The 27,491-nt window shown below is 39.6% G+C and overlaps 1 protein-coding gene across 1 annotated transcript in view; it reads right to left on the reverse strand.

Annotated features, from left to right (window-relative positions):
- Positions 1 to 27,491, reverse strand: part of Itga2 (integrin subunit alpha 2) — a 100,367-nt gene that overhangs the window by 46,961 nt on the left and 25,915 nt on the right. Inside the window, exons 2-6 of the mRNA XM_052743775.1 lie at positions 23,204 to 23,321; positions 9,258 to 9,367; positions 6,344 to 6,435; positions 2,125 to 2,239; positions 1,835 to 1,962 (exon numbers count right to left, since the gene is read on the reverse strand). Of these exons, the coding sequence (XP_052599735.1) occupies positions 1,835 to 1,962; positions 2,125 to 2,239; positions 6,344 to 6,435; positions 9,258 to 9,367; positions 23,204 to 23,321 (563 nt within the window). The remainder of the gene's footprint in view (positions 1 to 1,834; positions 1,963 to 2,124; positions 2,240 to 6,343; positions 6,436 to 9,257; positions 9,368 to 23,203; positions 23,322 to 27,491) is intronic.

Consider the following 27,491-nt stretch of genomic DNA (forward strand, 5'->3'; position numbering starts at 1 on the left):
ATACACAGTGGAAAGAACCTTATTTGAGGGAGCAAACAGAAAGATAAACTTCTGAACAAGGTATCTAGGGGACAGTTTCTAATACTGTAGACCAAGGAACTTACATCTTTCTATCTCTATGCCTATTTCTGAGCATTAGAAGAATTCTCCCAGCCCTGGAGATGGGATCGTGTGAGCAGGAAACAGGGGTGAGTGTTGAGAGGCTCTCTGGAAGACATAAGACTCATAAGAGGTAAGACTACAAGGGATTCGGAGGGACAGCCCTTGATGCCTGAGTCCAGTTTGTAGTTTTGCCTGGGAGGAGGTATGACAGCCACTGGGAAGGCATGAGAAACACGGTGATCATCCTATACATCTTACTATAAGATAAGATGTGCAACTGATTCTAAACTAACTGAGGATATCAGCCAGATACGATCCTATGACACAGCCGTAGACCTGAGTGCAGAGAGGAGGGTTTAAAGATAAGGTGTATATCAAATACGGGCCATAAGAAGAGAGACTAAACTCAGCTACCTCTAGAGAGGAGACAATAGATTGTGGTGGGAAGACACAGAAGAAAGTCGAGAATTCTGGAGACTATTAAATCAGCTGGGACAGGTATGGTAACTGATTTAGAAACAGGAAAGAAAGAGACAAATGGGGACAGTTTCTTCTTAAGGAGATTTAAAGGTGGTGTTCTCCAGAAACCAGGGTGACATGTAGCCTTCATTAATAGAAGTTTCTAGTAAAAAGCCATAGTGGAACTTTCATGGTCTCAGAAGGCTGTTTGCCCACTCCCTTGGTATGTAAAATCAACATCAAAACTACATATATTACTTCTCATACTGGGTCACCTTGCCAAGCCTTAATACATGGGGAGGTGCTTAGTCTTACTGCAACTTGATATGCCATGTTTTGTTGATACTCATGGGAGACCTGCCCTTTCCTAATCAGAAAAGGAGGAGATGATGGGGGGTAGGCATAGAAGGGGTTGGGTGAGGGACTGAGAGGAGAGGAGGGAGGGGAAACTATGGCTGAGATGTAAAATTAATTAATTAATTAATTAATTAATTAATAAAAATATAAAAAAGAAGATATAATAGAATCCAATTGAGACTTCTCAAAACATAGAAAATTTCAAATTATTGAAAATATTTTCTTATGTAAAATACAAGTCAGATTATACTAGATTATAAACAAAAGGCTATAAACTAATATCAGAATTATGCAGTTATTTTTGAATTTCACAGAATTCAGATAATTCTTTTACAAGCAAAGTGTAAACTTGAGGAATTCACTATTGATCAAAATGGATATAGGGAAAAATATGTATCTAATTTAAAAATGTATTATTTATTATTTTTTATTTATGTATATATGTGTGTGCCTGTGTGAATTTATGTGCACCATGTGTGTGTGTGTACAGGTGCCTGTAGAGGCCAGGGGACTTTGGATCTCCTGGAACTGGAGTTGTAGGCTGCAGACTGAACCTGGGTCCTCTGCAAAACAGTAAGTGTTCTTAAACACTAAGCCATCTTTCTATTCCTATAAAGGTATTATTAATAAACTCATGGGTTAAAGAATTACAATAAGCAGCTTTTAGAAGAGATACTAATGTTATACACCATTCTTTTGATAACTCTGTCAAAAATAAAACTAAAATCAGCAACACTGAATGAAGCCATGGGCCAAATACTGACCTTAGAAGTGTATGTTTCAATTCATTTCCTAGGTCACATTAAATGCATTAAAAATGAAGATCTGACAAATGAAAAATTTAAGACTTCACATCTAACATTATTCTCCCCCAAAGGAGAGCCATGTGCTCATTTATGATTTTTGATGTCCTTACCTGTGTCTTTTTAGGTCCTATATCCAGGCCTTGTACAAATTTTTCCAAAAAGTTCTTTACCGCCTCCCAGGGATAAATACTGTTTGATTCATCACATACAACTACAACATCTACAAGGGAAGGGCAAGCTGCACAGGGAGAGACAAAGGAAGAACACATTTTCCAAAGATAAGTCAAACTTCACCACCATATATGCTTCAGACTTACAGAGAGGTTGGGTTGGACTTGGTACCCCTTCCCCCCGTTAATCGTAAGGCGTTGCTCAGACATCCTTCACATTCATATCTTACCCTGAACTGCAGGTGAAAAGCTGGTCAAGGACTGAAAGTCTGGACTGATGTCAGAACAAATTCCAGTCGCATAATACTGATTTCCACACTGATGTGCCCACAGAGGACCACAGGTCTTCAAAGAAAGGAGAAAATAATATACATACACAGGAAATGTAACCTTCTACTTCTCCTTTTATGGAATTAAGACACCATATCCATTCTTTCCCAAGATATTAGGATTCACCAACTCACACACACATATGTGTATATATACATACATATGTACACATGTATACACATGCATGTATATATACATATATGTGTATATATATATATTTGTGCATGTGTGTGCATACATATATGTTTTACTTGTACTTATGTCTTTGTGCTACTTTTGTGCTCAGTGCCCTTGGAGGCCAGAGGAGGATGTTGGCTTCTGGGAATTGAACCCAGGTCCTCTGGAAGGACAGCCAGTGGTCTTAATCACTGAGCCATCTTGCCATCACCTGATTTACCAATTTTACAAAACTAGCAAGTCAAAAATGCATTGGAAGGCCTGGAGAGATAGCTCAGTGGTTAAGAGCACTGGCTGCTTTTCTAGAGGGCCCAGATTCAATTCCCATTCTTCACATGGCAGCTAACAACCTTCTATGATTCCAGGCCCAAGACATCTGACATCTTCCTTTGGTTTCCATAGGCACTGGCAAGCACCTTGTGCACAGACATACATTCAGGCAAACATTCATATGGCTGAAATAAAAATAAACTCTCAAAAATCTTCATAGAATGTGTTTGAGGGACCATGCTCTGGGAAGGCTAAAAAGACAAGAAGAAAGCAACAGATGGCCTGCTTCATGATGGGCCTTCAGGGAGAGAGATGCGGCCATCGGGGTAGCTGTCAATGGAGAGAGAGAGACCATGGGTTCCCCCACCAAACTACTTCTAGAAAAGCTCCATAAGAAAATTGAATGCAAAGTTGGCTTTTCGTCTCTCAGGTATGTGGGTCTCACATGACTCATTTATAAAATGAAGATAATCAGGTCTTTTTGCTTGTAAGATTGTAGAGACTGAATGTTCAATGATCCATAGATATAAAATACTCAGAACAAGTCAAGGGAAAGAGTCATTACTGCAGTAGCACATCATTGTGGTTGTCTGAGCATGGGGGTCTCCTCCTGTCCCATTCATCTAGGACTTCTCAATAGGAACCAAAAATCTAGCTGCCTCTAAGGACAGGTAGGGGTCCTCAAGAGTGCCTGAGGCCAGTATGGACACTATGGCAAACAGAAAACACACTTCTTATATTCAGGGGCAGGCCACCGTGTCCCTGCTCATGTGATATTTTAAAACCCTTTGTTTTTCTTTCTGAGTTTATGAAGGCAAATTTTGAGTAAAACCTCATTCTTGTAAAGCACATTAACACACAAAACAACACAATTGAGGTAATGAACTGCTACCTTTTACCCTCGCTGTAAACTATGGTGATATTTTATTTGTATTAAAATGTTATTTGTATGTTAATAAATAAAGTTGCCCGGGGGTCAGAGCTATTAGCAAGCCATAGGAAAGCAGGGCAGTGGTAGCGTACGCTTGTAATTCCAGCACTTGGTAGGCAGAGCTGGATAAGTCTCTGTGTGTTCAGGGATACAGCCATTATTGGATACACATGCCTTTAATCTTAATACCAATCCTGGAAAACCTGGAGGCCTATACAGACAGGCTGTGAGGAGGCGGTCATGTGGTTGGGTTTACAACCAATGAGAAGGCAGGACAGGAACTCTATATAAAGACTTTAACACAGGGGTAGCTCTGGTTCGGAGAGGTAGGACCACCGCAGGAGGAAGGGTAAGGTTTTAGCTCTTAGCTCTGACCTCTTGGCTTTCTTCTTTGCATTGGTTCTGTGTTTCTTATTTAATAAGAAGGTTGGATACATCTACATTAAACTATTTCTTTACTGTGAGTTTCAAGGTCCCTAGCTGGCTAGTATTTATCTCCTTGCTCAAGCATACATATCCTGACTCTTACTATCTCCACGAACACAGCACCAATTCTTCATTTTCATCAGCCCTTTGATGAAAGCTGAGAACTGGTGATTAAATAATGATTAAAGCACACAGGAGACATTAGACTCTCTAAAATCAAATTTTCTAGAGGAAGAGAGGTCAAGTCTAAAGATACTGAAAGTTACCAAAAGAACTTCACATTATATAAAGCTGTGACCCATGCATAACAGAGCACTAAACTTATGGACAGATCAATTATTTAAACTGAATAGAGAAGTGTGAACTTATAGGAAGCAATTGGAAAAACAAAAGGAATCTATTTGACCCAGTTTAACTGTTAGTGGCTTAATCCTAGCAGCTGCGCTCATATTTCATGCTCAGTGAGCAAGCACGGTTTTCCTGCCATAAAGCTGGAACATTTTGCCAATTAGGAAAAAGTCATTGTTGCTTCTGGCTAGCGCGCACGCGCGCGCGCACACACACACACACACACACACACACACACACACACACACACACAGTAGAGGACAATCATTCATACCCATGTCTGCATCCTCAGTCGCTTTATCACCTTGGCAGGTAACTCATGATACATGCAAGAAGAGAAGCTCTTTTTCATAAGCAATGGAAAACAGAATGAAGAAGCAGAAGTTACAATACGCCAATTGTTACTGCCAAAGCATTCTTGCTTTAAGCCCAGAACTTAAGAAGGTTCAGAAATATGTGATGACTGTTAGTCTTTTCCACATAACTCTTAAGAGGAGTTCAAGAGCCTGACCTTTTCAATGTGTAAAGAAAGTTGGGTCTTTTCCTCTTCCCAGCTCCTTTACAGTGACTACTAATTCTCTTTGTTAAAAATTTTTATTGTATCTAGAATTAAGGATTAAAACTTTTAAAGTACATCTACAGTCCATAATTCTCAAGATATTCTTCTGGTTTAGCCAACTGCAAAAATAAACAAAAACCATAAAACCAACTCTATTATAAAGGTCTCAGAATATAACAAAGCCCGGAAGATACCTTGCAATAGTTGTTTATACACTGCTTTGACACATATGATAACCAATATTTAATTTATTTAGTGGTAATAGTTTTTCTAAATGTAAATGTTTGTTATTCTAAATAAAATGACAATATTGGTTACAATTTTTTAAATCAAGTTTTTTTTTTTTTTTTTAAAGCAAGATTTTTGGTTAACAGGTCAATAGCACAGACAGCCTGGGCCTTTGAAGACAGTATTTCAGAGCTGTCTTAACTAGACTATTTTTATATGAGCCAGAGGAAATTTCAAATGTGATTTAGTTTTTACTTGTCTTCTTGTCTTTCAACTTTCTAGGGGATGGAGAGGGTATGTGAATTTTTTTTTCTCCCTGTTTGTATAGTCAAATATTTTCAGGAATTTCTTATATTAAATCGGAGCTCAGAAATTCTTCTTGCCTTCAGAAAATTTCCTTTCGTAGCTCACTAGAAAATAAGTGACAGGACAGGCAGATAAATGACATGATAGACAGCTCCTCACTTTACATCGGGTCAGAGTAGCCAGAGCTTACAGCAGCGATTCAAGACAGAAGAGCTGCCGGGCGCTGGTGGCACACGCCTTTAATCCCAGCACTCGGGAGGCAGAGCCAGGCGGATCTCTGTGAGTTCGAGGCCAGCCTGGGCTACCAGGTGAGTTCCAGGAGAGGCACAAAGCTACACAGAGAAATCCTGTCTCAAAAAACCAATAAATAAATAAATAAATAAATAAATAAATGAATGAATGAATGAATGAATGAATGAATGAATGAATGAATGAATGAATGAATGAATAAATAAATAAATAAATAAATAAATAAATAAATAAATAAATAAATAAAAAGACAGAAGAGCTGCTTGGCTTTGAACCCTGCCTGCTGAATGGAAGGTGCCTGCACATGCTCCCTGAGGAAGCAGAAACAGGGAAACAGGACCTGAGATTTTGATGGTATCCACACCTGCTCCTCACACCTCTCAGGGGAAAAGGGCTTCTTCTGAGGCTTCCCGTTTCATCGAAAACATTCTATTGCTTGCTGAATACTCAAGAAGGCTCCACATCAACACTGTTACGTCTCCTTGGTTATCCAAGGAGCATAGTTGATCCAAAAGCAAACTTCAATGTTTAAATCTCCAGATTATATTTGATAAGGGGGATGTCAGGGGGACACTGACCACAAGTTCTCTCCAGAGGAAGGAGGATCTGAGAGCACAACACTCACTAGAAAGCCACCGGTCCCCGAATTCCTGGTGAGGGTCAAACCCAGGCTCATGTTGGTTTTTATCTCTGTAACATTTGAGATGCTTGTTGAATCTTTAGGAGAGAAAGAGATGTTTTAAAGTATTAACTATTTACCATTCACTTAAGCTATAATAAAACCAAACAGGCAGACTCATGTTTCTACATAGGTTTGAATGTGGCATAACGTGTCTAGAAACTAGCATTATATGATGAGTGGGGATGTGGTGTCTTCAGCCACTCACTACTCACTCCCGTGTGAAAGGCAATTAGGCAGCTGCACTGTCAGGGTATTTAAATATGTGTTTTTAAAAGAAAATGTTCTCATCAAACAAAACACACAATGAGGGTACCATGCATTTCTGTTTGCCACCTTGTCTCCTGCTCTCTCTCTCTCTTTTTTTTTTTAATTGGGCTTGCTTAAAATAGTCTTAATGAACACCATTTGATAGACTCTGGCTCAAAGCAGTAGGAGAATTTCAAAACAAAACCATGGGACCAGCCAGGTAAAATAAGAAATGAATCTGTCCCTCCAAGCTATGGCACCAACCAGTACCTGGCTGTTTTCTCTCCTGAGCCACTAAACTCCATAATTCACCTCTGTAACAAGTTCTCTAGTTTCAGGCAAGCCAGGGCCACTACTTTCGTTAATCCTCAACTGGGTGGCTTCCCGCATTTCCCAGGGCGACTGCTGTAAGACTTCCCTCTTCTCAACACTCCTTCCCTCAGCCTCAGTGAGAAGCTCACACACTGTGGCCATGAATCACACTCTCCAGGGAGCTTGGTTCCTCCACACTGATGAGGGTTACTGCTAGGACTTCCCCCTCCCTCCTTCCTGTCTGTCTTAGAGGAGGAGGTGTTCTCCTCAGACTCATTCTGCCAGGCACCAGTGACACCTCTCTGGCTAGATTAAACGCTGCACTGTCATTGGCTAATACACACTTCATTTGTACCACCCCTTCGTAATCTCTGCCATTTTCTGGAAATAATTCTTAATCTTGTTACCCCATTGAGCTGTCTTTCCACCTCTCCTGTATTACCTAATTTCTAGAAATGTAGACTGGCTATCAATCCTTGTATTATCTGTCTGTCTGTCTATCTATCTATTTATCTATCTCTTTATTACCTCCCAGCCCCACTGGACTTACAACTACGTTAGTTTGTTAGTTACATATGTTTTGGTAGAGTAAGAATTTCTTTGGTATAGAAAGAAAACAATGAAACTCCTGTGCATATGCTCTTATTTTTAAATTTATTTTTTATGTAAACATATTATCCATAAAGCAATGTGCCAGTCCATGTGTTAACTTAAAATTAAATATGTGCATGTCTTCTGAACTCCCTGTTTTATTCAAAAATGTTCTATGACCGTTTTTGCTGAATATCTGGCTATACCTCAACAGTGTTATTTTTCCTAGGCTATCTAAATAGTATAATTGACCCAAAAGCAAACCCCGATGTTTAAATCTCCAGGTTTTGTTTGAAAATAGGGGTGGGAAGACACTGACCACAGATTCTCTCCAGGGAAATGAGACTCTAGAAGAAAAATCTTACCAGAAGGCTACCACCTACGTGCTGAAACATTGAGATGACACAATGGCTTGAGGTGATACAATAACATGGGTGGTGTGTGGTTCCCTTTGGTTGATGCTTTTCCTGGAATGCTTGGGATAGAACCCAGGCCCTCACATATTCCTGGATCTACCATTCAGCTACACACCCAGTTGTTAAGTAAAATTTTTGAGTATCAATTCCATATATGATTGAGTGTTTAGAATTCTATCACCCACATCCCTTTTTATGTGAACGGAAAATGTGTACTCGGGCTTCACACTTCAATCCCTGTAGCATTTGACATCACTGACCATATGACTCATTGAAAATTGGCTTATTTAGCTCCTACTGTGAGGCAGAAAACATGTTACAAACTTGTCATATAGAGATGTGTAAGGGATACTCCTCTTCCTTTTTCTATCATGTGTGTGTGTATATGTGTGTGTATGTGTGTTTGTGTGTGTATATATGTGTGTGTGGGGGGGGGTGTCTGTGTGCATATGCCTGCACTTGGAAGCCAGAGGACAACTGTGGATATTGTTCCTCAGGCACCATTTACCTTTTTTTTTTCAGACAAAGCAAGTCCTTTACTGACTGAACCACCTCCCCAGCCATGTTTCTAATATTTAATAACTGTCATTGAAATCCTTTTTTTCTTTGAGTTTTTTAACAATGCTCTTTCTTATTTTATGCCTTGATTCTTGAGGACTTGGACTCAGCAATGTTTGTATTTTCATGGCTCTCCTGAGGAGCTAACCATTAAGCTGAATGTCCTTTTACTTCCTTCAGGAAATACTGTGTGGGATATTACTCTTTCAGCTTTCTAGTCCTACATCTGTATTAAATATTTCACATTGTAATATAACACACCTGCAATGTATGTAAATGAAATAGCAAATAATTTTAAGTTGTGTATTTTTATTAGAATGTAACTATTCAGCATAATCTGAAATATATAGTGTTTCTTAGACCCTTCAATCTCAGCTCCAGAAATATTGTGTTTTGTACATAATGGCTTATTCTAGAAAGAGGAGATAGAGAAATATTGATAGTCTCAGATTTCTGGCCATAATTTGAAAAATAAAAATGGTAGAAATCATTCCATGGTCTAAGGCAAATGTCCCAGAAGGCAGAACATTACCCATGAAGATTATTAAACCAGGTCTTCAAACTCATTTAAAAATTTAGATATGAACTGGTGTCCATATGATTAAATAAACAAAGGCCTAAGGCTATCTACATTTCTTGAAGACAAATTTGAGATCTTTTTGTCATTTTGTCTCAATTTATGACAAATGAGAGTTTGCTATTTGTAAAGAATCGCATTGCTAAGTACAACTCACTTTGCAGGTTCAGCTTTTCACAAGTGGCAGCGGGTACATCAACAGGGCACTTGTATACATCTCCCATTCTGTTCTCAGGAAAGCCACTCCATGGTGAACCAACCAGTAGCCTAGGAACAGGATGTTCTCATGAGTCATAGCATGCTATGGACAGTCTATTAAAGAGAAAACTGACCACAGGTCAGCAACATTACATTTCACTTTAATCTTATATAAATTCATAGTTCAAAGGTGTTCACTTATAATTTGACTTGTTTCCTCATAGCTGATCAGGACACTTAATGTCTGTGATATGTCTGCTTTGCTAAACACCCTGAGATGTCTCTCCACAGCAGCTAGAGAAGCATAATGCTTGCCACAGTATGAGCCACACAAGTAATTGCAGATTTTCTACTAGGCAGTTGCATTAATGCAATAAAAGTGACAGTCAAAAATAATTTTAATAATGTATATTAGCTCCACATTAAAAAAAATAGCATGTAGTCAGCATAAAATATTTCAATGAATTACTTTTAATTTTCTCCCACAAAGTATTTAAAATTTGGTGCATATTTTATGCTGAGAACACATATCAATATGCAAGCAACATTTTAAGAACATAAAGGACACAAGCAGTTAGATACTACTATATGTATTAGCAAAGTGCTGAAGAATGACATCATATTTATTCTTACCCAAGAGTAACAACAACTGACATTTTTGGAGTTCTTTCTATGCCTTAAGTTCTGTCACAGGCTGTGTTATTTAGGCAGCAGGTGAGGTATCTTTGTGGCTTTACGGCTCCTGCCTTTATAAAGCAGATATTTGCGGTAACACTGAACACATGTATCTTGGAGATCTCCTTACTGATTGCAATATTTTTGGTGCATATCTAGAATACAGGATGAGTCTGGTATTCACATCCTTCCTTTGGTTAGCTTCGTTTCCCTTCTAGGGACTCTGCTTCTCCTCCCTACAGAAATACTCACTAGATGTTTATGCTCGTATGGTACTGAACAGAAAGAGAGTATGTACTGTTGGATCATTTTTCTCTTATGCATATGTGTGCAGATGCACATGTGTGTGCAAGTGAGTGTGTGTGGGCCAGACAATAATCTGAAACACTATCAACCTCCTTTGAGACAGGATCTTTCATTGGCTAGGAACTCCTGAGTTAGACTACACTGGCTGGCCGGGAGGTCCTAAGGATCCACCTGCCTCAGCCTCTCTAGCACTGGTAACAAGTGAATCACCACGCCCAGCATTTTTGCATAGGTTCTGGGGCTCAGGGTCGTGCTTCTGAGACAAACACTTTATCAACTGAGCTGTTGCTCAACCCAATCAGCTTAATCTTCAGAGGCCATAGCTGGTTATGTATTGTGTAACAGCCAGTTACTAAGGAAGTATACTTGCTTTACTGTTAGTTGTGCTTTTTTAAGTTGAGAAGATTATCTGTGAAATTTTTCCGTGAGTGTTCTTTGCTAATAATTTGTCATTATCACTTACACTTTTGCTCCATGCTAAATGTTATGTAGTAGACATATAGAAATCCTGTCTACTAAATCCGGCATAACTATTTAACATACATAACCAATAAAACAATTATATGAGAGAGATGAAGGATAGGAATTAAGTTCTTCTGTGAAACAAATGTTAAAATAGTCAAAGGATGCAAAAAGAGACATAAAGGATGAAAATTTATACTTCAATAATATAATTACCTTATTCATTGCATAGAATTATTCTTAGAGAATATTCAGAATACTTAATAATTCAATTAACTTTTATTAAGGTTACAACTGAAAGATTTTGTCCTCCTAAAAGCAGATAATATAGTATTACCTATTAAAATGTTACTTGTACTCAACACTTCAATCACGTTGGGCACACAGGTTAAGGCTCTTGAACAGTCAGAAATCTGAGTGATGGCTATAACGTTGTTACAGTATTTATTTTAGTGGTGGGGAGCTGCTGGTGGCATTTGGCATGCATGTTTGAGCATGTCTGGTGTTCTCCATGACCACTTAGAGGAAGTTAGGAATCTCCTTTGTACTGTGAAAACTGTTTCAACAACAGTTCAAACCTTCTCCCTCTTTAGTAGTCTCTAGTACTCATTTACAGGGGGTCTACATAGCATTCTTTTGGTTTTCTTGCACAGACACTTCTTTAAAAATCAGGTGATATGCCTCTAATTTCCTGTCCAGCCCTGTCTTATTCTTGCATACTCCTGGGGTTGTAGAGTCCAGTCTTACTGAATTCAGTTTTCTAGACCAGAGTCTCTTATGCTTTCAGACATTCATACATGCCATGCCATGCCATTCCATGCATGGCAGGTTCTACCCATCAGCTACATCTCCTGTTGGATAATCCTCCTTCCAAAAAGCCATCTGGCTCTTTGAACTCTGAGGACTAGATCCTCCAGTAAATATGAAGGTTGATGAGGGCAGAGATTCTGTGCCTGTAGGTCTAAATATTTGCTGAACAAATGAATGAAAAAAATAAGCATTTCAGTTACTGATTGGAAGACTGTCTCAGTAAAGGAAAGGGTAATTAATAATCTATAATTATCTTTTAGCTGAAGGACATACTATTTTTGTCCAAGTAAAGGTGAAAATAAAGAGCCAATACACACACACACACACACACACACACACACACACACACACACACACACACACACACACACACTATGTGTGTGTATATACATACATATATATATATGTATAATTTAGTGTTACCTATTAAAATGTTACTTGTACTCAATGCTTCAATCACAGTAGGCACACAGGTTAAGGCTCTTGAAAAGTCAAAGAGAGCCCAAAGGAAGCATACACCGTGACTGTTCTGTTAGCTATTTCAGATTCAGTCTGTACCTTCTACTATGCGTCAAAATTATACTTCTAAGAAAATTAATGTTTTAAATTTATCTTTGAAATTTTCATACATGTGTACAACGTGTCTTGATCATAACCACTTTCCACTCCCAAGCCACCTCCCTTGTACCCCAGTGCATCCTTTCAACCTCCTTTTTAAAATCTCCTACTAATTCCAATTAGTGTTACCCATAAGCGCATGGGTGCATGACCCTTCACTAGGGTTTTGGCAGCCTACCAGTAGCCACACCCTGAAGAAAATAGTCTTTTCCTTGCCCAGCAGCCATCAATTACCCATAACTCATCTGCTAGGAGTGGGTTCTCATGCACCCTTTCCTCATCCATGATGGAATGTTGACTGGCTTGATCTTGTGTTGATCACGTAGAGATAGAACACAGCCGCTGGGAGTTGATGTTCTCGATGACTATGCAAACCCAGAAGTCATCATTTCCCAGCTTAACTCCCCATCCACTGACTGTTCCGTTCTTTTGCCTCCTCCCCATTCTGCATAGTTTCTTGAGTCTTAGATGGCGAAAAGTTGATACAGATGACCCATGCGAAACTCAGCACTTCGTGTTATTTTACACTTGGTACTTTGATCAGTTATGAGTCTCTGAGCACAAAGAAGCTTCTCTGGTCAAGGTTTAAGGGATGAAGGAAAGTAGACTGCGGAGTCTATTTAGGAAGAAAACAGCATCATGATGGTCAATCTTCATAGCCAAATTTGACTGGATCTGGAATCAGATGGAACCATAATCTCGACTGTGTCTAAGAAGCTTAATTCCTAGATGGTTGAACTGAGAAAGGAAGACTCATCCTAAATGTGGGCAGCAATCATCCATGGCTGAGGGGGCGGGGCTTTGATCCAATGGAAAAGAGAAATCTAGCTGAGTTCTAGCACTCATGACTCTCGGCTTCTTGACCAGAAATGAACTGTGACCGCCTGCCTCATGCTCCTGTGTTCACGCCTTCCTCACCATGATGGCTGTGCCCTCAAACTGTGAGCTTAAATGAACCATTATTCCTTAAAATGCTCCTGCCACGTGTGTTGTTAGAACAATGAGAAAAGTAACTAATGGAGTACCTTAAGACAAGCAGTTACAGCAAGTGTGGCTCTGGCCCTTGGCATTCTGGGAATTCCTGTTAATGCTGGTAAATCTTACAGTATTTTGGAGTAGGTATAAGGCTTTCCAAAAATTATCTTATTTAATCTCCAAAAACAAATCTGAGATTATATTATTGGCATTTTACAAATGGAAGTGTTGAGACAGAGAGATGAACAATTCACTCCTTATAAAATTGCTGGTCATGGTCAACTCTGCCCCTGTCTGAAGAACTGGTTTTTAACCTCCAGACAGCTCTCTTTCCTCTTCAGTGCAAGAAGCCCTAGGGTAGGCTTGGGGCTTGGGAAAGCTCTCTACATAGATGAGATGAGTTCTAGAAACTGGAAGCAGAGGGCCAGGTCACACTTACTGGGAACAGGTATACGGCTATGTAGTGCTGAAGGGAGCCACAGTTCAGATATGTGCATGCCATGGTCATCCTTGTGAGAGTACATATACACAGCAAGGGACAGGCCATGCTGTTTGCAATGACAGTCAAGGACAGAGCAAGTTCAGTAAATACCAGATTTGATCACACAGGTGACTTCTTTGATACACACCTCTTTAACAAAGGCACACTGAGGAAAGTTAAGTATGTCTGAACTAAAGTGCTCTGTTTCTCAGTGTCTCCAGCAGTAAGGATATAGCACCTGCTCTCTGCTAGTCTCCTTGAGAAGAAGCCAGAGATACTGGCTGCTTTCTCTCCCACTGAGAGCCCTGATGGGCAGCTCCCCTCACCTCCTCTCAGAATTCAGGATTAGTTAACCTTGAAATTAGAGAAGGGTTAAGATGCTACCATCACCCTTACTACTGGGAACATTGTGACTCTTTTAAGGTAAGCAGACACAAAGAAGAGGGAGAGGCATACTTCTGCTCTATCATATGCCACTCAATAAGGAGTAAATAAAAGCACTGAGATGTCAGGGAAAAAACAGAAATAAAGTTATTTTCTTCATCTGCTATCTTAAATTATTGAAGACAGGAGAAAGCAATACAAAACCTGGCTATTTGGGGTGTACCTGAAGAACAAAGGAGTCTTCGTCCCTAGTTCACGCATGACTCATTCTGTAAATATTATAGCACATTAGGTATCCACCTCCAGGCCAGCAATTCCAGGGAAGGTTCTAGACCACAGCCACGGCCTTTACTGGCAATATTTCCCACCCTGCAGCAGACACCTTCCCACACCCACAGATTTTTATGGAATCCTCTTCCTTACAGCTCATCCCCATGAGAGGAGGCTATGAAGTCACCAGAGGCCACTCCCAGGGAATCATGACATCCTTAAATCAACCAGACAGGAAGTTAAGGAGGCTGGTATTGTCAACCATTAAATTTTATGGACACACGGCTGTAACAGGGAGCAGAACAACAGTACAAATTTTTCAAAGGGAGGTATGGCATCCACAGGTGGGAAAAACATGTTGAAACATGACAGGAATCCTTTGTAGTTATAGATTTCATTAACTCTGAACCAGAAAAAAAAAAATAGAGCTGTGTGAATAGTCATGAGTGCTGATCCTCCAAACTAAACAAAAACCCAAGATATAAACTTCTTCTTCCCTACAGTGAAACTGGAAATTCTTCCAAGACTGTCTTAAATAACACTTACTGTTCAATTATCTTGTGGGAAAATAGTGATTATGTAGACTCCCCAAAAGCAGCCAATTTGCCCACCTCAGTGGAATTCAAAGTGCTTTGTTTAGTCAGTAAACAATATTTATGATGGTGTAGGTCCAACAATTTTAAACCCACAATCCAGGAGGTGCTAAAAATATCTTCCTTTGTTCTGTGGGTCTCTAAGCTCTCCAGACATTTCATCAACAGTAAGGATTTTTATAGAGATTGCCAATGGAGGCGCAGTTAAAACAATATGGTATTGCACACGCCTTTAATCCCAGCACTCGGGAGGCAGAGCCAGGCGGATCTCTGTGAGTTCGAGGCTGGCCTGGGCTACCAAGTGAGTTCCGGGAAAGGCGCAAAGCTACACAGAGAAACCCTGTCTTGAAAAACCAAAAAAAAAAAAGAAAAAAAGAAAAGAAAACAATATGGTATTGTCAAGAAATTTTTAATGAGTGCCTATGGGATGGACATGTTGTACAACTCCAGGAGGTACCATTCTTATGTAAACTGTATGTCCTGGCCCTGTACAGTAGACCACCTATGAGGTTGTGTACAGTGGCAAGACCTACTGTCTTAGGCTTAGGGTTACTATTGCTGTGCTAAAACACCATGAGAAAAAGCAAACTGAAGAGGAAAGAGTTTATTATTACACTTCCATTTTACTCTTCATCTCTGGAGGAAGTCAGGACAGAAACTCAAACAGGGCAGGAACCTGGAGGCAAGAGCTGATGCAGAGGCTAAGGAATGGTACTGTATGGCTTGCACCTCATGGCTTCTTCAGCCTGCTTTTTTATAGAACCCAGGACCACCAGCCCAGGGATGGCACCACCCACAGTGGGCTGAGCCCTCCCCATCAATCACTAATTAAGAAAATGCCCTCTAGGGTTGCCTACAGCCTGATCTTACAGAGGCCTTTTCTCAAGTGAGGCTCCCTTCTCTAATGACTCTGGCTGTGTCAAATTGACATAAAACTAGCCAGAATACCTACTATGGACCATACTCAGTTGTAGGTATCAAGGAAGTCACTAGAAAAATTCTGGCCTTAAATTTTACATCCTAGGGAAAAGATAGATAATAAAGCTTGTAAGTGAACCATATGGTGGCAGTGATCAGTGCGTTGGAAGGAAGATGAGTGGAATAGAGTTAGGAGTATGAGGTGGAGAGTGGTATAATCTTTATTTGAATGGTTAGAGAAGCCCCCCTCCCCTCCAAAAAAAATACTGTTCAAGATTTAAGGAAACTTAAGTATTCAAGACTTAAAGAAAAGAAAAAAAGAGTCAGGAGACTTTGGTGGAGGAGTAGCCTGGGGCTGCAACAAGCTGGAAAGTCCAGTGGCTGGGGAAAATGGCAAGAGGTGGGATCAGCTTGGCAAGGGGGCCAGACCACATATAGACTTGCATTTAATTAGTCCTCATTTTTCTTTTTCTTTCTTTCTTTCTTTCTTTTTCTTTCTTTCTTTCTTTCTTTCTTTCTTTCTTTATTTCTTTCTTTCTTTCTTTTTTGTTCTCTAAGTAAGAAATGTTTCAGGGGGGTGAGTAGAGTGATCATAATTGGACATACTTGGGGAACTGTGACAGGTACTTCATTAAAACGATTGTACTGAAGCCACAGGGGAGCAGGTCAAGTATTTGTAAGGTCCTTGTGGTCTCCTGGGTAAAAGCTGGCAGAGGCTCACAGAGGTTCAGAGAATTCCGGTGGTGAGCACTTGTCTTGTTTAAAATAGTTTGTCAAAGTAGGACCAGCAGGATTTCTTTAGGTTGTCTTTCAAAGGAAAACTTAAACAGAGGAAGCAAGAAAGAGGGACAGAGGGGTGGAGGGATGAACACAAGCTCAAGGCAAACCCTTGGAGCTGGGATGTTAAGCAGAATGAGTGTCATCATCACAAAGGATGCTGTCAGCTGAGCAAGATTTTGAGATGAAGAAGCTCAACAGCTGTGTGAGAGACACCTGGAGTTTGAGATGTCTTCTAGACCCCGGAGGAGATACCTTACTCATGACTGGAGCCTATTCTATGTAATATCTATATTAACATTAGAAATTTCAAAGCCACAGTGTATGAATAAGAATATCATCCTTTTATTATTCTAGGTTATTGACAATACAGTGCATCTGGCAAGTTATAAATAGAGCCTTGCTTTCTGCTAGTTAATGGAAAAGGTATTTGGGAATGAAGGAAGTCACCTATAAAATTTTGCCCCTTAGGGAAAGAGGGGGCAGGTAGACTTTTAGGTCATAGTATTGCTGTTCCAAACTCAATAGTCAAACTCTTTGGTGTAAGTTAAAAGCAATGTTAGTATGTCAACCTCATTATGTGACCACAGACTCTTCGGCTTCCAGATTGTTCCCTGAAGTGGTGAGATAGCAAAACCTTCAAGGTCTTTCAATGTCACAACAGAGTCCACCAACCTCATTATCTCTAAAGCATCTTAAGTCTTTTCTGCTCCATAAAAAGCCTAGAAATTAATTTTCTCACTGGAATCAAAGGAGCCAATAAATACCAATTGTGGCTTTAAATCATCTTCCATGAAGTTTTCCTGAAGTTAAAATCAAAAGCTGAGATACTCACTATAAATACTTTTGGTGATACAAAATCCTCCACTTTTACCCATCCTAGGGAACCAAGTATGATTTTTAAGATTACCACATTTCAGACATCAAAACCCACGAGACAATATCTTTCTGCTGGGTGCTTTGGAGGCCATTTTTTTTTTTAATCAGAGATAAACACTTGAATAGCAACAGCATTATAAAACTACACAGTGGTTAATGAAGGACTCATATGAATTATCTCCTTTGGTCCTTATAATTACCTGTGAGGTGTTATACCTATTTCTGTTTTTGTATAAAGACACTGTGTCTACAGTGGTTTGAATGAGATGCACCTGCCCCATTCCAAGACGCAGGCATTTGAACACTTGGTCCCCAGTTGGTGGTGCTGTTTGGGGAAATTTGGGAGGTGTGGCCTTGCTGGAGAAAGTATGTCACTGAGGGCAGACTTTTAGAACATAGCCTCATCCTACTTCCATTTTTTCTCTTTCTTCTCTCTGATTTTGATTGGAATATGACCTCTTTCTCCTCCTGATGCTTGCTGCCATGTCTGCTCATAATGGACTCACCCCTCAGGAACTATAAGGCCAAGTAAACTTCTTTCTTTAGGTTGCCTTGGTCATGGTGTTTCACCATAGCAATGGGAAAGTAACTAGTACAGAGTCTCAGTGGCAGCAGAATATACACCCACTTCTATGTCCCTTCCATCCAAATCCACAATTCTACCTTACTGGGTCCACTTAGAACTCTTTTAGACAAGAACTCAACAAGTGTTCATCATATGGAACTTAAAAACATTAACAACTACCTCCTATCTATGCCACTTAGCACTTCCCACATCCATGTTCTGATGGAGAGAAACGTTTCAGATGATTGGTTACCAGAAAGGCGTATGTATCAAAGCTCTTTACTTTTGTAAGTTAATTTTTTTTTCTGGAGCAGACACTTGATATTATCATGAGGAATATCTGATATGATGTTTTGGAACCGTGGAGGATTTTTCCATAGATCATTGATATGTCTCAAGCGTTCTACAACAGCAGGTATCTTTCAAGTGTGAGTCACAAATGTGGAGTGTGTGTGTGTGTGTGTGTGTGTGTGTGTGTGTGTGTGTGTGTACATGAGCATCACAAACTCAAGTCCAGAATGGATGATGGAAGAAACAAGTTAGAGTAAGAGATATTTAACACACATAGCCTTTGTGTCTGCTATAAAACTGAAAATTTCTCACTTCTATATGACTTTTTATTTAAATTTCTCCTACAGAGACATTTTTTTGGGGAACTATCACACTTATAATAAATAAAGAATTTTACTAAAATTTCTCTCAACCAAAAAGTTAAAACAATAACACATGCCCATATATAGATATAGTGATTTTTTTTTTGATGAAGTATTCATTCATAGTTCTTCTCTCTTTATAAGGAAGTAGAATGCACTAGTCCTTGATGAAACAAGAAAATACATTTCCATGACTGGAAATACCCCTCATTCTTAGTCAGTCTTCGTCTCACAAGTGATTTCAGTTACAATGATTTTGAGTCATATAATGAACTCAGATTGTTCTTGGGGCAAGCCTTCATTCAGATTACACAAACAGAAACAGTGCATATCAGTGCTAGTTCCAGGAAATGATCTTAAACATGTCTCAGGCCCTCACAGATTGTTTGTGATAAGGATTGCATCATCCGTGCTGGACATCCGGTGTATGAGACTCAGGCTGGAGGCAGGCTGGCCCTCCTCTGCCTATGCCGAAAGAGGAGCACACCAAGCTTTGCTCTTAGCCACAGGGCTGCACAGCAGCTCTGCTCAGGAGGGTCAGCTTGCTTTTAAAACTATGCAGCTCACAAGAGACTGTGGAAAAGGCTCAAGAAGTAATAAAGAGATGTCACTGATACTATTAAAGTAGAAGTCTAGGGTGTAATAAAAATCTAATAAATAATGCTACTAAAATAGCCAAGTTGGCTTCATTAAAATCTAGTAGATCTTGAAGTAAAACATGCCTATATTCTTAACATTGGACACACAGGACAACTCAAACTGCACTCCGAAATAACAGTGTGATTTAAGAACACTTCTACTGGAGCCTTGAACGAGTTAGAGGAAAAGGGCTGAGAGATGGAGTCAAGGGTAAAAGAGATTGTAAAGGAAGTCAAAGTAAGCAGACAGAAAAGGGGCAAGATCTACTTCAGAATAAGCAGTAAGACATCATTGACCTGTGTGTGTGTGTGTGTGTGTGTGTGTGTGTGTGTGTGTGTGTGTGTGTCTGTGAGACACCCTGACTCAGAGCAAACACTCACAATTTATTGAACGGATTCCTAGCAAAAGTTAACTTCATTAGTATCAGAAGGAAAGTTAATGTTTAAACAGTTTTTCCCACATCTGCTACTTCCATAACGTCTGGGCAATTGTCATAAATTAGGAGTGGGGAAGGGCACAGTGCCAATTGTCAAAACAAATGGGCCATTCTGGAGCCCAGGTTCCACATTATTTTTCTTCTGCTCTGGGAAGGCAGCCTGTCCTAACTCAGGACCACCTATCCCTGGTGCCTTGTACCCAAGGAAGGCCCACTGATAGGGACGGGCTAATGACAGAGGCCATGAGGAAATCTTGTACCTCTAGTGTCCTGGGCCTTGGAAAGGGAAAATGAGCTTTACCCTTAATGGAGGTAGAAGCATGAAAACATGAGCTACGACAAGGGTTGGCCCTGAATTATCCCTTCTCTCTTATTCCTGCATTCCTACTCTGCATATAAATCTTCCTCTTAGACCGTTCCACACTCCGGAGGGCAAGTTCCATGCTCTGCGTTTCCTACACCCCACATAGGCACAGTATCCAGTCACAGTGGATTAGGTAATTTTGTCCATGGCTTAGCCTGTTCTGTTCCTTTGCTTGGCAAGAAGGCGGTGAGAGGATTTGGACAGGCTCGCCCGCCAGCTCTGCTCTCTTCTTCTCCGCTTTGTGCCTTCAGCCCCTTAGACATGAATTGTCCCTTCTCCTCGGTGTGGTGCAGTACGTCTGCACAGGCTGATGATGATTAGACACTGGCTGAAGGGAAGGAAGGCTGTGGTCCTAAGCTAAAAATTACACTTTACCAGAAAGTTCCATATTGGTATTGAAGGCACCAACCCAGCCAGTTGTAGAGTAGGGCCTCATTTCCCAATAGCCATTGTCATTATTTACACAAGAAATATTATGGGAAGGCTAAGGCAGGATTTCGAATTATCTGATGTCCCTGATCTCGATGTCACCCAATCAGCATGAGAATTTCAATATAATCGGCAAATACCAAAGCCTTTTAACGATATCTTGAGTTCTTCTTACACAGAGAGAAACATCAAGACTGACCCTCACTTTCTCAGGATTCTACATTAGGTCCCTGTCATCTCTTTGTCATTTTAGTCTTATTCAACTGCCACATAGCCAGCAGTTGAGTTCCTCACCAATCCATAACTGACATCATCTCTAATAACATCTATTACAGATGGTAGCGCTTTCTCTTAGACTTATTCTGCCTCTGAGAAGCTGATGCTGAAAACAAGACAAAACCACCTCAAACTCAATGCCAGATTGTTCTTAGCTAGGCTGTGCCTTTGCAGTAGACCACTGGAGTTCATGTGGAGCTCCTCTTCAGCTCATAGGTCTTAAGGTAGTCTCAAATAGTTCACCCCATAGGCTATCTATGGTGAATCAGTTGGAAGTAGGCTTCTCATTTAGTCATTCAACAAATTATTATTATTTAAATGTTAAGCTGTATTTTAATTATGTGTTTATATGTGTGTGCAAATGTGTGCATGTGAGTGCAGGCATCAGATACGCTTGGAATTGTGATTATAAGCAGTTAATAGTCATCCTACATGGATAGTGGAAATCAAACTCTGGTCTTCAGCAAGAGCAGTATGCACTCTCAACTAGGGAGGCATCTCTCCAGCCTCAAGAAATAGTTTATGGATTTCTTGCAAAGGAGCAGATGCGAACTTGGGTTCATTGGCAACTTAATGAATTGGATTCTAAGGTCAAAACAGGGCTGTATCACCCTTCTAGCTTGCTTTCTTCTCTATAGTAATTAAAGAAAAAGTTATAATTGGTAGAACTGATGCTCCCTCCTGTACTCCAAATGATTGCAGGAGTACAGTCCTTGGAATGATTAGCCTGGCTGTTCTCTCCCAGGCTGACAGACTATTTCCAACCGTGATTGCTTTCTGGATCTCTTCAGAGTAAGTAGTTCAGGTTCTTCTCCAGCCCACCTGTCTCCATCATTTTAATCCTAGCTCAATCTTTGCTTCTTCTAAATGCCTTCTAAGATAAACCATGATAGTTGCATTGTATTTCCCCATCACACAGGTAAGCATGCCCCAGTGCAGAAACAACATGGACTTAAAATAGTCTTTTCTTTTTCTTTAAATCTATTGGATTAGTGAATCAAAGGTAAGTTCACAACATGAAGATTATACATGGTAATTCTCACGTAAAGGTCACCCGAAGTTCGTGTTATTGTTTAAAAACATCCAGAAGGTGAAGATCAGGACCTAAAGCTCCAGGCTGAATGGGCAGAGCTTAAGTCCTTGGGCTACAATGAGAGGTTAGGTTCTATGGACCTGTCTACAAATGGGCATCAAATTGGAGAGGGGAGGAACATGCCTTCCTCAACATAATTTTCAGGGTTATCTTATTTCCTTGAGTTTTTTTTTTCTATTACTTTCACAGTAAACTTAAACTAGCAATGGATATACATATCCATTATATGTTTATTATATATACATATACACATATATAGATGCATATTTTCCTCCAGTTTCTCAAAGGTAGTCATTTTTCACCAGATAATAAAGCTCTGGTTTATAAAATGTAATCCTTTACATTAAAATTCTTGGGTACTGTCCTGGCTAGTTTTATGTTAACTTGACACAAGCTAGAGTTATCTGAAAGGAGGGAACCTTAATTGAGAAAAATGCCTCCGTAAGATCTAGCTGTAGGGCATATTCTTAATTAGTGATTGATGGGGGAGGGCCCAGTTCATTGTGGGTGGTGCCATCCCTGGGCTGGTGGTCCTGGCTTCTGTAAAAAAGCAGGCTGAGCAAGCCATGATGAACAAGCCAGTAAACAGCATAGCAATAGTAACTTAAACTAAGATGAGTACTTTAGGATAGAACTAAATGAAGGCAACTTTGTGAGTTTTCTATGAATACATATGAGAACTCTTGCTATCAGGCACATTGAAAGCTGACTTGGAGCAGAGGGGGCTAAGCCCCACTGAAGGAGAAGATTTAGGATGTTGTTCTGCCCCTCCCCCCGCAAGAAGGGACATCAAAATAACATTAGCTAGATGATTACTTTTAAAACTCAAGGAAGATCAGTTCAAAGGTTAAGGAACCAAGGCAATATCTATCTGTCTATGTTTTATCTACAACCTTAATGGTCAGAACTTGTATTGTCAGTAAAATTTTTAGAGAAAGTTTTCTGTCTGGGATTTCTCCTCACTAAATAGTACTATTCTAGTATCCCGATAGTTATCAATCTACAGTTATCAACTCTCGAAGAAAAAACCCCTCATTTACAAATATTTGATCAAACAAACAAACAAGCAAACAGCAGAGCTGGGTGCACCTTTAATTCTCAACACACCCTGAAGACAGAGGCAAGCATATTTCTGTGGATTCTGGGCCAGCCAGAGTAAGACGGTGAGGCTGTCTAAGGGCAATTTTAATGCATTATCCATTAACAGTATATTCATTCATCTATTTGGATTAAAAATGGATTTAACTACTACATTTACACAATTATATTTTATTGAAATAATAAGGGAGAGAATAGTCTTACCATTTGCCCTGTGAGGTTGTGAGCTGCTGCACGGCATAGCCAAACTGTTCACTTGAAGGACCAGCAAATATTTTTGCTCCTGGGAGGCCAACATTGTATGCCAGACAACTTAAAATACCTATTTAAAAGTAGAAAACATCATCAATATTTACAATTTTTAATGTAAGGGTATAATAGAATTGTTAAAGACCATGTTAAAAAAAAAAAAACAAAAACCTTGTTCGACCCGATAACTATTCTCCTTATCAGTGTTGATAAGAAATAATAGCTACTACATCTAAAGTCCTTATGTGGGCCCTGGCATGGGTCTAGATAATCATATGAAAATTCATTGCCTTAACTATCCAGCCCCAGGAGATAGTCACCAAAGGCATTTTGCTTCACAGAGATTTTTGAGGCTCCAGGTGAGTCTCTCGTGTCCAGTGCTAAGGGAAGGTCAGGATTTGAACAGGAGACTGAATCAAGACACTAGGCTCTTAAACTGTTGTCCTATCTCTAAGAATTATGAAGTGATTTAAATTCTATTTGTGTTTCCTCGCAGAGCAAGACTCGATGCTACTCACACAGTGCCGGAAGGGTGCCCTGCTCCTGACATGGTCTCCACCTGAAATGTGTGTTAAAAACGCAGTGCTGGGGAGGGAGGAAAGTCATAGCTCAGGAAATCAGCATCACTGTTTCTCTCGGAAAGTGATGCTTTATAGGCTAAAGATTTAGGAAATGGTGCATTATCTTTTGATTCCAGTGGAAACTGCCAAAGCACTTCTGTCTTTTGCGTTTTCTTGCTTAATGGTCAATAAATGACAATCATGAAAAACAGAGCAAACCAAGGGAGACAATACCTAATAGACTTTCTGAAAAACTTTTGTTTCTGATAGAAGAGGAGAGAAGAGTAGGGTTAACTCCCTCTGGCATTAGAGTATTGATGCTGGGAGTCCTTCACACTGTGTAAGCCAGGCTTTGTGGAGTTTGAAAGATGGCAGTGTGCCATGTTCCTTGGAGCTTCAGCATTTATCTTTGCAGAGCTTAAAAATACCTGGACTCTTTAAACTTAATGCCACTGCTCCTGTACCCTTTGTCTTCACAAGGGAAGATTTCACTTTGGGGGCCGCATTATGGCTGCACAATGTTTCAGACGTCTGTAGTTCCGCACACCGAAAGACTGGATGAAAGGGCTTGCTTTCCCATTGTGTTTCTGAACTTATGGGAGGAGATTCTATAGACTGTTCCAAAAGGAAAAATGAAGTCACTGACGATGCTTTGGGGAGTTGAAATAGTCAATGTGCCTTTTTAAGTGCCAAAAATACTCTACTGGGCGTTTGCTCACTCAAAAAAAAGCCCACTCATTATTTCTTAGGAAAATAAAGTTGCCAGGAAGAAAAGGGCACATATTAATTTTGCAATACAATGTGACATAATATGCACAGGTCAGCATTGGAAATTCGACCTGTAACATCTGTCTCTCGATAGGACCACTGTTCCTTTTTACTGAGGAAAAAAAAGCAAAAGGAAATAACATAAAATTAAACAGAATACTGAAAGTGGCATTCAGAATGCTTGTGTTTCTAATTATTACTTCATTTTCACCCACTATGAGAATTTAGCAAATACTGTTTGAATATTTATCAGGTCTTATATATTCTAGTTAATGTTTGAGAGGTGATGTCAAACTATTGTCACTTTAAACATATCTAACACCAGAAAGAATATATGTGGCTGGACATACAATAAATAACACAGCTCTCTCCCACTATTAAGTTAGACTTTGACAAATCATGTAATAGGAAGTGAATCAGGATGGAGTTCATTTTCTTATTCAATTTTATGATATATTGCATTTATAGGCATTTATTTCACGTAGTGGCAAGTGTATGCTTTCAGAAATGTGTTCTTGGGTGCTTTTGTTATTATGCAATCATAAAATGCGCATAAACACACAAGATCACTATTACACTCTTGGGAAACATAATCTTTTAAATTTCTTTAGTGAATTTTTTTTCATACAATATATTTTGATTATATTCTTTCCTCTCAACTCCTCCCTGTTCCCTACCCAACCAACTTCATGTCTTTTTTCTTTCTTTCTCTTAAGGGTCTGTGGTACTCTATGTCATCTGTTTTTTGACTAAAATGCTGCTATACAACATATACATATAGCATATGTGCATCATTATATATGCATATACACAAATAAAATGATTGATTTACGAACAAGGAAACTGGAGTTCACTTTAACACTCTAATTGTATTATAAATGTATGTATATTATAAATGTGTATGTGGAAACCATTTTCAAAGGTGGAAGAAATAATTTCACCTTTCTCTTTAAAACCCCAAGGTCTTGCTGTAGCACTGAGAAAATCCAGTTCCCTCACAGAGCTTCCAAAGTCCTTTCCTACCTGGTGCTCTTGTAGCTTTCTGGCCTCACCCTCTCCTTGCTTCACCAGGTCCCAGACACATCCCTTTTCCTTCTGTCCTTGAACACGCCCAGAACATTCCAGGCATGGTCTTTGATATCTGTCTCACTGCCTGTAGCTTCCTCCAAACTCTAGTTTAGATATCATTCATCATATCAGCCTGGTTAGTCTCTGTTCCAAGAACTTCTTTAATCCCTCGATTTAGCAGCAATATTGTCTTCCAACATTATCCCACTGGGGTGACAATTACCTGCAGTTTTCTCATGTGTCCATATTTCTCGATGTCTGCTTCTGTCAACTAAAATGCAAGCCCCTTGAGAGTCCAGACCTGGATTTTATTTACCCATATTTTCTCAGCATTTAAGGTAATATATTTGTGTGTGTGTGTGTGGTGTGTGTGTGTGTGTGTGTGTGTGTGTGTTGCACATGGCTAGTGCACATACCCATGCACATATGGAGGCCAGAGAACAGTGTCAGGCATCCTGTTTTATCACACCATTGAGAAAGTCTTTCGCTGAACTTGGAGCTAGACTAGCAGCTGGTAAGCCCCAGCACTCCCCTGTCTCCACTCCCTCCTTGGTGAGGAGCTGGTTTTGCATTGGCTTTACTTGGGTCCTGGGGCTTTGCACTTAGGCCCTCTTTCATGTTGTTTGCATAGAAGTATTCTTAGTTGTTGAGCCATCTCTACAACCTCAGCAGCTAAGAAGATGTTTACTGAACAAAAACTGAGGGAGAGATAATGCACAGCCCGGAGTGCATTCTTCAAATTTAAGTATAGTTATTTTTTTAAATATTTCCTCCCAACACTTTTCTCTCTATAGTTTAAGCCAAAGTACATATCCTATCATCTGCTACTCCACTGAATCCAGGATTACATTAAAACCTACTATATCTTTTTTGTTGTTTTTGTTGTTTTCAAGACAGGGATTCTCTGTGTTGTTTTGGTGCCTGTCCTGGATCTCACTCCATAGACCAGGCTGGCCTCAAACTCACAGAGATATGCCTGCCTCTGCCTCCTGAGTGCTGGGATAACAGGCATGCACCACCACCGCCCAGCAAAACCTACTATATCTTAATGGTCATGTATTCATGACAATGGCAGAATTATCTTTACTTATTTGAACCCTAGAATCACCTTGTGTGATTGCAAAGCCCGCTATCACCAATTGACAAATAAGGAAAGTATAATTCATGAAGATTAAATGTCCTTATTGCTATGTCCAAGTTTTTTCTCAAGTCTTGACATGGTTCGTTTTCTCCAACATTACTGTTTAGAAATTCTGTTAATAAATGATCTGCTCATGTTCTCATAAAACCTGCCACTCGTCATCACCATCCCTTTATTCTACTGATCCTAAAATTCTCCTTTTCTGCTATTTAAATCATTTCCTTGAGACTCTGCTTCTTTTGATGAATCTAAGCATTATCAAACACACTTATTTCTCTCCTAAAATGTACTTACATCTCAGTATCTGTGCCATCAATTCACATTGGACAGAAGCTATCTTCTCAGTTTCTGTAAATCTAATACTTCTGTATAAAGCATCCTGTCTAACTCAAAATCTGTTTCTCCTTTGTAATCCTAACATTTGTAATGATACTTTCCTATTATCTCTTTAGGACCATATTGATATTAAGAACTACATTTAATTCATCTTGAACTTCCTTTTTCAACTATGCCTACATGTCTATACCCACTAAGAAATAGCTCATTCAACAAATATTTATGTAGAGCCTTTGTGCCATGAACTTTTCCACATCCTGAGGATATAGCAGATGAAAAGAACAAACAATATCCCTATTTTCTCTGACTTTCCACTCTTGCAAGTTGACAACAAATGAAAAATTACATCACAACATGATAAATATAGAAA

Source organism: Peromyscus californicus, unplaced genomic scaffold (genome assembly GCF_007827085.1).
Source record: "Peromyscus californicus insignis strain IS unplaced genomic scaffold, ASM782708v3 Scaffold_18__1_contigs__length_77618521, whole genome shotgun sequence".
Classification (NCBI taxonomy): domain Eukaryota; kingdom Metazoa; phylum Chordata; class Mammalia; order Rodentia; family Cricetidae; genus Peromyscus; species Peromyscus californicus.